We start from the raw sequence: 13,132 nt of genomic DNA, 5'->3' as shown, positions 1-13,132 counted from the left end.
ATATATGAATTATATGCTATAAGATATATGAAGATATGATAATTGTTTAAATGTAAATTATATATGTAAACAGTTAATAACAAACATAAAGGAACTAATCCATAGTAACACAGTAATAGTAGGGAACTTTAACACCACACATTAAGTGGACAGATCTCTAAACAGGACATCAATAAGGAAACAATGGCTTTGAATGACACACTGGAATAGATGAACTTAACAGATATTCAGAACATTCCCTCCTAGGACAGCAGAATACACATTCTTTTCAAATGTGCATTCATGATAAAAACTCTTAACAAAATAAGTTTAGAGGGAATATACCTCGACATAATAAGGGCCACCTATGAAAAACCCGCAGCTAACATCATCCTTAATAGTGAAAAACAGAACAAAACAGGGATGTCTGCTCTCACCACCTGTATTCGACATAGTACTCTAAGTCCTTGCCACAGCAGTCAGACAGCAAAAAGAAATAAAAGGCATCCAAATCAGCAAGGAAGAAGTAAAAGTTACACTATTTGCAGATGACATGATACTATATATAGAAAATCCTAAAGACCCCACCAAAAAATTGCTAGAACTGATAAACAAATTTAGTAAAGTCACAGGATACAAAATCAATGTACAGAAATCTGCATTTCTATACACTAACAACGAAGTGACAGAGAAATTAAGAAAACATCCCATTTACAATTTCATCTAAAATAATAAGACACCTAAGAATAAGCCTAACCCAAAAGGTGAAAGACCTGTACTCTGAAAACCATAAATCACTGATGAAAGAAATTCAAGACAGCACAAAGGAATGGAAAGACATTCCATGCTCATGGATTGGAAAAACAAATATTGTTAAAATGCCTATATTACCCAAAGCAGTCTAGATTTAATGCAATCTACAACAGCATTTTCACACAACTAGAATCAACAGTCCTAAAATTTGTCTGGAACCACAAAAGATCCCAAATGACTAAAGCAATCTTAAAAAAGGAAAGCAAAGCTGGAGGCATCACAATTCCAGACTTCAAGTTATATTTCAAAGTCATAATAACCCAAACAGTATGGTACTACCATAAGAATGATGTGGAGGCAAAAGAACACTCATGTACTGTGGGGAATGCAAACTGGTGAAGCCACTATGGAAAACAGTAGGGAAGTTCCTCAAAAAAGTTAAAAATAGAACTGCTTTATCATCCAGCAATCACACTACTAGGTATTTACCCAAAGAGTATGAAAACACTAAATCAAAGGGATATATGCACCTCAGTGTTTACAGCAGCATTATTTACAAGAGCCAAGGTATGGAAGCAGTGTAAGTGTCCATGGACTGATGAATGGATAAAGAAAATGTGATATATAGTTACAGATACAGATATAGATATATCCACAAAATGCAATATTATTCAGCCATATAAAGGAATGGAATATTGCCATTTGCAACAACATGGATGGAACTAGAGAGTATATATAATGCTAAGTGAAATAAGTCAGCCAGAGAAAGACAAATACCGTAGGATTTCACTTGTATGTGTAATTTTAGATACAAAACAAGTAAAGGAAAAAAAAAAACAAGTAAAGGGAAAAAATAAGACAAAGCAAGAAATAGACTGTTAATTATAGAGAACAATCTGATGGTTATCAGGGGACGAGTGAAGTAGTGATGGGGATTAAGGAGTGCACTTGTCTTGAAGAGCACAGGGTAATGTATGGAACTGTTGAATTACTCTTATACACTTGAAACTTAATATAACACTGTATGTTAACTTACTGGAATGAAAATGAAAAATTGAAAAACAAAATGTAGCTAATTAGCCTTTTGTTTATAATAGAACGTATAGCAAGGCTATGGATTATTAATGGTTACCTGATCAAATGCCTTGCCTTCAGGTGAGACCATGCAAAAGAGAGCTTTGCTTTTCTTTCTCCAAATCTAGTCAAGAGGAAGTGGCTTCCTTTTTCAAAGCATTCTGGTTAATGAGGTTCTTTTTAAGATATGAGGCCCCTTTCCTGTAAGATATATGAGACAAAGGTTATTATTTTCATTTTATATAGGAGAAATTAAAACTCAGAAAAATTAAATGAATTTGCCTATTTTTCATAGCTAATAAGTAAGTAGAATCAAAATCTTCATTTATTGTCTGATATGCTTAGCCTGTTAGCATTTTCTTTTTTTCATTTACAAGGCTTGGTTTTCTGAATTTATTTTCATATTTACCCTAGGAAGTTAGTCATTTAATTGAAATTCTTTTTACTCAGTGATTATCTTAAGTCATATTGCCAGCAATTTAGTTGGAGTGTATAGATTAGTTTACATACCCATGTAAAAACAGTTTTTTGAGCCTTGCAATTTTACAACTATTGTTGGTTAACATATTAGGAAGAAACTCAAATGTATGGGTTAAGCAATTAACTTTATTGGGTGGCGTGAACAATTCTAATAAAGCTAGTATAATGTTTTAATCATGATGGTGCTGAATTCTTTGGTCATGTATATTTATAACATCTGCATGTTTTTATAGCGTTGATTCTAAGATATATCTATTAAAAGACAAAAATGTAATAAATTGAACTCTCTACTACAATTTTTACTTGGAAGAGTTGTAAAACTCCATATTTTATACACCTAATGTGTTAATAGGGTTTTTATTTTATAGCAGCTTATTTTTTTCTAATATTTTCATAATTTTTGCATTCCCAGCCAGATGCTAGAATTTTTTCCCATAGATTTTACAGTCTGACAGCTTTCTAAATGAAAGAGAATAATTTTTGTGATCCACAAATGTGATTTCACTGAAAGCAAACTATTTTTAGTATGCCTTTGAATTGTATAACCTTCAAGCAGAATTTTCAGTATAAATCTAATTATGCCTGTCATGCTCTTGCCTTTGAACTAACTTTGTCATTGTTTACAGAGAGGCACAAGCAGCCACTTCCAGGAATGGTGATAGTAATTAAGATATTAAATTTGTATATTTAAAAACCTTTCAAATTTCAAAATTTACAGCAGTTTTTTTAGTACATTTTATGCTATTAAGACACTTTTTTAATGCCGTTACTCCTCACTGTCTTGTTAGTGTAATTTTTCCCTACAAATTATGGCAAGTATTAAAATTGTGCTGCAAATTTGCCAGGGAGAAAGTTTCAAGAGTTGCCTATTTAAAAATAATCCAGGAATATAACCAGAGTCTAATTTTAATTCCATTTTCTCTGGCAGTATTTAGGTTTTTATTGTTACATTATGCTTCTGGTCTTACTAGCGAGAATAATTGGAGACTATAATATTGCCTGAATAATGAGAATGTTTGGCAGAAAAACTGCTTGACAGGTATTCTTTACCACCAATTTTGCTGTCATTTTAATGCTGGTAATTTCAGAAGATTATTTTTGAACATCAGAATTAAGTTCTGTAAACATGAAATTATACTGTTTTGCTTTCTAATGTCATCCAAGAGTATGGTAATACAGTAAAGGAGGAAATCTATTTAGACATGTAATTCCTTAAAATGTTTGTAAAAGACAAACATTTTCTTCACATTTAGAGATAAATAGTGGAAAGCTGCCCACAAAATGTTAAGTAAAGATTGCACCCTTGTTATAGGTGGCCCCGGAAGAATTTAAGACGAGCATTGGCCGTGTAAATGCATGTTTGAAAAAGGCTCTCCCGATCAATGTGAAATGGCTACTATGTGGTTGTCTCTGCTGCTGTTGCACACTGGGTTGCAGCCTGTGGCCTGTTATTTGTCTCAACAAAAGAGTGAGTAACCATTTTATTGTATAACCGTAGAGCTAACATTTATTGACCCTTATATGTACCGAGTATGTTACATGATTTTTTAAAATTCTCTTAACAGTGTTACATGATTTTTAAAAATTCTCTTAACAGTGTTAGCCTCATTCTAGAGACAAGTTTAGGGACAGAGAGATAAAGTAATTTGTCCAGCCTTTATCAATACTTTGTCACTTAATATGATTTCCCATCATTTTATTTTTTTTCTCTTTTTTTGACTATTTTTTATTAGTTTCAGGGATAGAATTTAGTGATCCATCAGTTGCATATAACACCCAGTGTTCATTTCATCAAATGCTCTTTTTTCACCCATCACCCAATTATCCCTTCCCTCTCCCCACCTCCCTCCAGTAACCCACAGTTTGTTTCCTAGAGTTCAGAGACTCTCATGGTATGCCTCCCTCTCAATTTTCATCTTATTTTATTTTTCCTTCCCTTCTATGTTCATTTTTTTCTTAAGTTCCACATATGAGTAAAATCATATGGTATTTTTGTCTTTCTCTGACTGACTTATTTCACTTAGCATAATATCCTCTACTTCCATCCATATCATTGCAAATAGCAAGGTTTCATTCTTCTTGATGGCTGAGTGATATTCCATTTTATATATATTCCATTTCTCATATATATATATATGAAATATATATATATGTATACACACACACACACACACACACACACCACCTCTTCTTTATCCACTCATCTGTTGATAGATATCTGGGCTCTTTCCATATTTGAGCTGTTGTGGACATTGCTGCTATAAACATTGAGGTGCAGGTGCCCCTTTGAATTACTTTGTTTGTATCTTTTGGGTAGATATCTAGTAGTGCACATGCTGGTTTATAGGGTAGCTCTATTTTTAACTTTTTGAGGAACCTCCATACTGGTTTCCAGAGTAGCTATAGCAGCTTGTATTCCCACCAACAATGTAAGAGAGTTCTCCTGTCTCCACATCCTTGCCAATATCTGTTATTTCCTGAGTTGTTAATTTTAGCCATTCTGACTGGTGTGTGGTGATATCTCGCTGTCATTTTGATCTATATTTCCCTGATACCGAATGATGTTGAACATCTTCATGTGCCTGTTGGCCATTTGTATGTCTTCCTTGGAGAAATGTCTGTTCATGTCTTCTGACCATTTTTTGACTGGATTATTTGTATTTTAGGTGTTGGGTTTGGTAAGTTCTTTATAGATTTTGGATACTAGCCCTTCATCTGATAAGACATCTGCATGTATCTTCTCCCCATTCTGTCGGTTGTCTTTTAGTTTTGTTGACTGTTTCCTTTGCTGTGCAAAGCTTTTTATTTTGATGAGGTCCTAAAAGTTCATTTTTGCTTTTGTTTCCCTTGCCTTTGAAGATGTGTCTAGCAAGAAATTGCTATAGCTAAGGTCAAAGAGATTTCTGCATCTTTTCTTCTCTAAGATTTTGATGGATTCCACTCTCATATTTAGGTCTTTCATCCATTTTGAGTTTATTTATATATGTAAGGTGTAAGAAAGTCGTCCAGTTTTATTCTTCTACATGTGGCTGTCCAGTTTTTCCAGCACCATTTGTTGAAGAGACTGTCTTTTTTCCATTGGATATTCTTTCTCTCTTTGTCAAAGATTAGTTGACCATGGAGTTGGAAGGTCCTTTTTGGGAATCTCTATTCTGTTCATTGATCTATGTGTCTGCTTTAGTGCCAGGACCATACTGTCTTGATGATTACTGCTTTGTAATACAGCTTGAAGTCCGGAATTGTGATGCCTCCAGCTTTGGGTTTTTTTTTTAACATTTCTTTGGCTACTCATGGTCTTTTTCTGGTTCCATATGATGTTTAAGATTGTTTTTTCCAGCTCCGTGAAGAAAGCCATGGTATTTTGATAGGGATTTCATTGAATGTGTATTGCTCTGGTGAGCTTAGACATTTTAACACTATCTGTCCTTCCAATCCATAAGCATGGAAAGTTTTCCATTTCTTGTGTCTCCTTCAATTTCTTTCATAAGTGTTCTCTAGTTTTCAGAGTACACATCCTTTACCATTTTGGTTAGGAATACCTACTCCTGGGTATCACGTGGATTTTGGTGCAATTGTAAATGGGATCAATTCTTTGATTTCTCTTTCTTCTGCCTCATTGTTAGTGTATAGAAATGCAATTGACATCTGTGCTTTAATTTTATATCCTGTGACTTTGCCAAATTCCAGTATGAGTGCTAGCAATTTTTGAGTGGAGTCTTTGGGTTTTCCGTACACAGGATCATGTCATCTGCTAAGAATGAGAGTTTGACTTCTTTGCTGATTTGGATGCCTTTTATTCCTTTTTCTTTTTGTTATCTGATTGCTGAGGCCAGGACTTCCAACACTATCTTGAGCAACAATGGTGAGAGTGGACATCCCTGTCATGTTCCTGGCCTTATGGGAAAAGCTCTCAGTTTTTCCCCATTGAGGATGATATTAGCCGTGGTTCTTTTTATATAGCTTTGATGATCTTGAGGTATGTTCCTTCTGTCCCTACCCTGCTGAGAATTTTTATCAAGAAAGGATGCTGTATTTTGTCAAATGCTTTTTCTGCATCTGTTGAGAGGATCTTATGGTTCTTGCCCTTTCTTTTATTAATGTATCACATTGATTGATTTGTGAATGTTGAACCACCCTTGCAGTCCAGGAATAAATCCCACTTGGTCATGGTGAATAATCCTTTTCAATGTACCGTTGGATCCTATTAGCTAGTGTCCTGGTGAGAATTTTTGCATCCATGTTCATCAGGGATATTGGTCTGTAATTCTCCTTTTTGGTGGGGTCTTTGTCTGGTTTTGAGTTCTCATCATCTTAAAGTGAAATATAAATGGAGTACTGGAGTAAATATAAATGGAGTACTGGAGTAAAATATAAATGGAGTACTGGAGTAAATATAAATGTAACTAGGCTACTCAACTCTTTTCACAAAACCCAAACATGTGATTTAAAGTATTTCTAAGCAGGGTACCTGGACAGTTCAGTTGGTTAGGAATATGCCTTTGGCTCAGGTGATGGTCCCAGGGTCCTGGGATTGAGCCCCATGTTGGGCTCCCTGTTTAGTGGGGAGTCTGCTTTTGCCTTTGCCCCTCCCTTCCACTTATGCCCTCTCTCTGGCTCTTTCTCTCTCTCTCTCAAATAAATGAATAGAATCTTCAAAAAAAATAAAGTATTTCCAAGCTACAACTATATGGGAGAGTTTCTTCTGCTCTGAAGAAAAGGAAAAGAGAGTAACCTACGTAGCTGGGGGGAAATCCTCCTTAGTTTTGAACATGTTGAAATAACACTATTATAACAAGACGTTACTAGTTACATGATGGATTTATGACTACTATCTTAATCTCATCTTTAAAACTTTTAGTCTTTGGAATGTTTTCATTTCCCGGTGGAAAGACTGAAGTCACCCTGTACCACACTAATAATTTTTGTTTAAACTTTTAAATAATAATTAGCTTACTAAACTGTATTCAAAAATCACAGTACCTTGTATAGCTATAATTAGAAGTACAGTTGTTTGATAAAGGCTAAAAATATTCCCAAGAAGTACTTAACTAATTTTTTGTCCACATCTTTCTTCTGCCCTTCTTAATGTGTACTTCAAAAAGAAAAATAATGAAACACTGCGATCTGTATGACTTTTCTTTTTTTTTTTTTTTTTTTAATTCTTTTTTTTTTCCCAATTTATTTATTTTCAGAAAAACAGTATTCATTATTTTTTCACCACACCCAGTGCTCCATGCAAGCTGTGCCCTCTATAATACCCACCACCTGGTACCCCAACCTCCCACCCCCCCGCCACTTCAAACCCCTCAGACTGTTTTTCAGAGTCCATAGTCTCTCATGGTTCACCTCCCCTTCCAATTCTAATGAAAAAGTTGAACATTTTTTTTATTCCCTTGGTAATTACCAGTAGGTCAAAGCTTAACTTTAAGTTAAGCTTAGTTTATTATTTGTCAAAGCATGTACAGTATTTTCAGATGACTTTCTATAAGTTAAAAAAATTGGAAGCATAAATTTCTTTCTCTAGTTGTCATATTTGTTAACAATTAGAAAACAGTAATTCCTATCCATTCCCATTATTTTTAAAGCCTCAGTGTGCATGAATTATTATTTAGATTTTCAATCATACAAATACAGCCAATTTTAGCTACTTAAGAACAGAATTTTAGGTTTTAATATTATCCAGGATCTATCATTTTTACTGATGACCTGTTTACTCTTTGTCTACTTGTCGATACTTTCCCACATAGCCTAAAATATAGAGAAGCAGTTTTTTCAATTATGTGACATTACTATGCAAACTTCTAATAGAATATTCAGTGGAAAATGATATTAATACTGATGCTGTCATTTCACCCTCACCCCCATTACTTTGGTTAATTAATTATTCACAATGAAGTTAAGATATCAAGGTGCCTGGGTGGCTCAATCAGCTAAGCATCTGCCTTTGGCTCAGGTCATTATCTCAGGGTCCTGGGATCAAGCCCTGCATCAGGCTTTCTGCTCAGTGGCAAGTCTGCTTCTCCCTTTCCCTCTGTGATCTCTCTTGCTTTCACTCTCTTTCAAATAAATAAATTAAATATTTAAATAAATAAGTAAATTTTTAAAAAATGAAGTTGAGTTATCAGTGTACAGATCTTCCTGGACTTATGATGGGATTACATCTGGATAAATCCATCATAAATGAAAATATGAGTTGAGGGGCTCCTGCATGGCTCAGTTCGTTAAGCTCTGCCTTTGGCTCAGGTCATGATCTTAGGGTCCTGGGACCAAGCCCCCTGTCTGTCTCAGCAGGGAATCTGCTGCTGCCTCTCTCTCTCTGCCCCTCTCCCTCTTGTGCATATATACATGCGTGCAATGTCTCTTTCAAATAAAATCTTTTTTTATTATGTTATATTAATCACCATACAGTACGTAATTAATTTTTGAGGTAGTGTTCTATGATTCATTGTTTGCATTTGACACCCAGTGCTCTAAGCTATATGTTCCCTCCTTAATACCCATCACCAGGCTAACCCATCAGCCCACTCCCCTCCTCTCCAAAACCCTTGCTTTATTCCCCAGAGTCCATAGTCTTTTATGGTTCGTCTCCCCCTCTGATATCTACCCCTTCATTTTTCCCTTCCTTCTCCTAATGTCCTCCACACCATTCCTTATGTTCTACAAATAAGTGAAACCATACGATAATTGACTTTCTCTGCTTGACTTATTTTACTTAGCATAATCTCCTCCAATTCCATCCATGTTGATGCAAGAGTTGGGTATTCATCCTTTCTAATAGTTGAGTAATATTCCATTGTATATATGGACCACAACTTCTTTATCCATTTGTCTGTTCAAGGACATCTCAGCTCTTTCCAGTTTGGATACTGTGGACGTTGCTGCTATGAACATTGGGTACATGTGGTCCTTCTTTTCACTACATCTGTATCTTTGGGGTAAATACCCAGTAGTGCAATTGCTAGGTTATAGAGTTAGCTTTATTTTTAACTTTTTGAGGAACCTCCATACTGTTCTCCAAAGTGGTTGTACCACCTTGCATTTGTTGTTTCTTACCTTGTCAATTTTTCCCATTCTAACTGGTATAAGGTAGTATCTCAGTGTGGTTTTGATTTGGATTTCCCTGATGGCTAATGATCATGAACATTTTTGTATGTGTCTCTTAGCCATTTTTATGTATTCTTTGGAGAATTATCTGTTCATGTCTTCTGCCCATTTTTTGACTTGATTATTTGGTCTTTTTTGGTGTTGAGTTTGAGAAGTTCTTTATAGATCTTGGATATCAGCTCTTTATCTACACTGTCACTTGCAAATATCTTCTCCCATTCCATGGGTTGCCTCTTTGTTTTGTTGACTGTTTCCTTTGCTATATAGAAGATTTTTATCTTGATGAAGTCCAAAAAGTTTATTTTCGCTTTTGTTTCCCTTTCCTTTGGAGATGTATCTTGAAAGAAGTTGCTGTGGTCAATGTTGAAGAGGTTACTGCCTATGTTCTCCTCAGGGACTTTGATGGATTCCTGTCTCACATTGAGGTTTTTCATCCATTGAGAGTTTATCTTTGTGTATGGTGTAAGAGAATGGTTGAGTTTCATTCTTCTATATATAGTATTCCAATTTTCCCAGCACCATTTATTGAAGAGACTGTCTTTTTTTTCCACTGGATATTTTTTCCTGCTTTGTCAAATATTATTTGACCATAGAGTTGAGGGTCCATATCTGGGCTCCCTATTCTGTTCCATTGGTCTATGTGTCTGTTTTTGTGTCAGTACCAGGCTGTGCTGTCTTGGTGATTGTATCTTTGTAGTATAGCTTGAAGTCAGGCACCGTGATTTCCCCAGCTTTTTCTTTTTCAACATTTCCTTGGGCATTCGGGGTCTTTTCTGGTTCCATCCCTTTAAGGATTTTTTATTTCAGTACCTTGAAAAATGCTGATGATATTTTGATTGGGGTGATGTTGAAAGTATAGATTGCTCTGGGCAGTGATAATGTTTATTCTTCCAATCCATGAACATGGAATGTTTTTCCATCTTTTTGTGTCTTCTTCACTTTCTTTTGTAGGTGTTCTGTAGTTTCTAGAGTATAGATCCTTCACCTCTTTGGTTAGGTTTATTCCAAGGTATCTTACAGTTTTTGTTGCTCATAAGTGGAATTGATTTCCCTAATTTTTCTTTCTGCAGTTACATTGTTAGTGTATAGGAAAGCAACTGATTTCTGTGCATTGATTTTTGTATCCTGCCACATTACTGAATTGCTCTATGAGTTTAAAAAAAAAAGAAAATATCAATAGTTGAAAATGCATTTAATACATGTAACCTACCAAACATGATAGATTAACTACCTTTTAATGTGTTCGCAGCACTTACATTAGCCTGTAGCTGGGCAAAATCTAACACAAAGCATATTTTATAATAAAGTATTAAATAGCTCGTGTAATTTATTGGATACCGTACTGAAAGTGAAAAACAGAATGGTTGCACAGGTACAGAATGGCTTTAAGTGTATCAGTTGTTTACCCTCATGATGGCATAGGTGACTGGGAGCTGTGGTTTGTTGCCACCGTTCAGCATCACAAGAGAGTATTATACTGCGTATTACTAGCCCAGGAAAAGATCATAATCCAGCATTGTAAGTACAGTTTCTACTGAATGCATACAGCTTTCACACCATCAGGAAGTTGAAAAAATCATAAACAGAATGATTATTAATCAGGGACCATCTGTATTCTTAGATCACTAAAATGTCAATTTAAACATATTTATTTAGGGGCACCTGGGTGGCTCCGACAGTTAAGCATCTCTCTTTGGCTTGGGTCATGATCTCAGAGTCCTGGGATCAAGCCCTACATCAGGCTCCCTCCTTAGTGGGGAGCCTGCTTTTCCCTCTCCCTCTGCCTGCCACTCCCCCTGCTTGTGCTCTCTGTGTTTCTCTCTGTCAAATAAATAAACTCTTCAAAAAATAATAAAATAGAAAGATTTTTTAAATACATATTTTCAAATTGTCATCTTCTGGGCCACATCTAGACCATTCTTTTTTTTTAAACATTTGAATGAATTGCCAACACTTAAAATTGGAGTATTTAAAATAAAATTTGAGATAGCCAGTCTCTCTTAAAATCTTTCAGCAATTGGCCCTAGCTGAGTGGTGGCTTCTTCCTTTAAATAGGGTATGAGGTCTCTGATTTACCACAGAACCACCCAGCATTTACGTTATCTGCCTTGCTCTGTACACTTTATAGTTATGGCCCTTGGTTTTGTACATGCTATGTTGTTAACACACTAAACAAAACACTAAGCACATGTTGGTAACCTTGTGTAAGATACTGCCCTTTCTGGAGCTTCAATTTTCCTCACTGATAGAATCAGGCTACTACTACTTACTTTTTAAAAAGAGTTTATTTATTTGACAGAGAGAGAGAGCCAGAGAGCACAAGAAAGGGGAATGGCAGAAGAAGAGGGAGAAGCAGGCTCCCAGCAGAACAGGGAGCCTGATGAGGGGCTCGATCTCAGCCCTCTGGGATCAGGACCTGAGCCAAAGGCAGACACGTAACCAACTGAGCCACCTATGTGTCTCAGTACTACTTATTTTTTTTTAGTACTACTTACTTTTAAGGTAGTGTGATGATAAAGAAATTTAAGGTGCCTCACTGCCTTTTAGTCCACATGTAGAAATTTTTAAAAATAAAAATAATTTAAGAACTTTTAAGCTGTCACTGCTGCTTCATAATCTGTAAACTAAGTTGTATAAACTCTAAGAGTTTAATTGGAAAGATGATTAGCATTCATATAGCCCCAATCCCTTATTTTACAGGTGTGGAAACAGATTCAGAGAGATAAAGCGAGTTTCCCAGTGTCACATAGTAAATGACACATGCAGAAAAATATTTTTTCTGTTTTGTTTGGTTTCTGTCTCTTGTAACACTGTATTCTCTTGACTACATCATGTTGCCTAGGTCGTATTTCCTATTGCTGGGACAAGAAACATTAGGATAAGTGGTATGATATACAGCTCAATGAGTTTTAATTCTCTAGCAGACAAATATTTCTTAAAGGACAAAATAGTAAATACTTAAGGCTTTGTGAGCCAGAGGTCTCTGTTGCAACTATCTAGCTCTGTGCTTTTAGTATGAAAGCAGCCATAAGCAATATGCAAATGAGTGAGCATTGCTGTGTTACAGTAAAACTTTATTTACAAAAACAGGCAGCATGACAGATTTTGCCTGAGATCTACCATTTGCCACCTACTCTAGCCAACTCTAGGTATCTAGCTTTATGAAAGTCATATTTGTGTTACCCACAAAATAAAATGGAAATAATGTGGTTACACTGCCCTATATCACAAGGTTGCTGTGTAAACGGATTGTAAAATGTTTCCAAGAAAAGAACTTCTTTGTAAACTGCCTTATGAACATTTTTTAGCCAGTATACTTCATGAATATGTTTTGTAACAAATTAGGTGAAAGAAAAGAAATAAAAATTAGGGTACCCTGAGCAACTTCTAGTTGCCCTTGGCTCTACTAGAATTCTATGGCTACATGATGTATGAAATGAAAGTTTTCATTTACCCATTCTTACATTTACCAGTGAAACAACTGTGATATTATAAGTCAACTTTCAGGCCTATTCATGCCACTATTTTAAAATAACTTTTACCCTTTTTTGCTATAATATTTGCTAAATTGATAGGGGTGTTCAGAGGAAAGGGACTGTTCTCTCAGTCTTGCAACACGAATATTATGTTTTTCTTCTCTTATGATTTCTAGTTTTATACTTTGTAAGACTTAACTCTTTTTAAATTTATTGAGACTTGGTTAGTGACATAACATACGGCCTATCCTGGAGAATACTCCATG

The 13,132-nt window shown here is 35.4% G+C and overlaps 1 protein-coding gene across 4 annotated transcripts in view; it reads left to right on the top strand.

Moving 5' to 3' along the window:
• The window catches only part of CHIC1 (cysteine rich hydrophobic domain 1), a 72,837-nt gene that overhangs the window by 26,032 nt on the left and 33,673 nt on the right, over positions 1 to 13,132 (top strand). For 3 of the 4 annotated variants that reach the window (XM_044234775.1, XM_044234773.1, XM_044234772.1), the window contains exon 3: positions 3,599 to 3,754. The exons of the other annotated variant lie outside the window; for it this stretch is intronic. In XM_044234775.1, the coding sequence (XP_044090710.1) occupies positions 3,599 to 3,754 (156 nt within the window). The remainder of the gene's footprint in view (positions 1 to 3,598; positions 3,755 to 13,132) is intronic. 4 annotated transcript variants of the gene reach the window in all.

The sequence above is a fragment of the Neovison vison genome, chromosome X (genome assembly GCF_020171115.1).
Source record: "Neovison vison isolate M4711 chromosome X, ASM_NN_V1, whole genome shotgun sequence".
In the NCBI taxonomy this organism is placed as follows: domain Eukaryota; kingdom Metazoa; phylum Chordata; class Mammalia; order Carnivora; family Mustelidae; genus Neogale; species Neogale vison.
The sequence above is the reverse complement of the archived record's forward strand: the minus strand, read 5'-3'. Positions and strand labels throughout refer to the sequence as shown.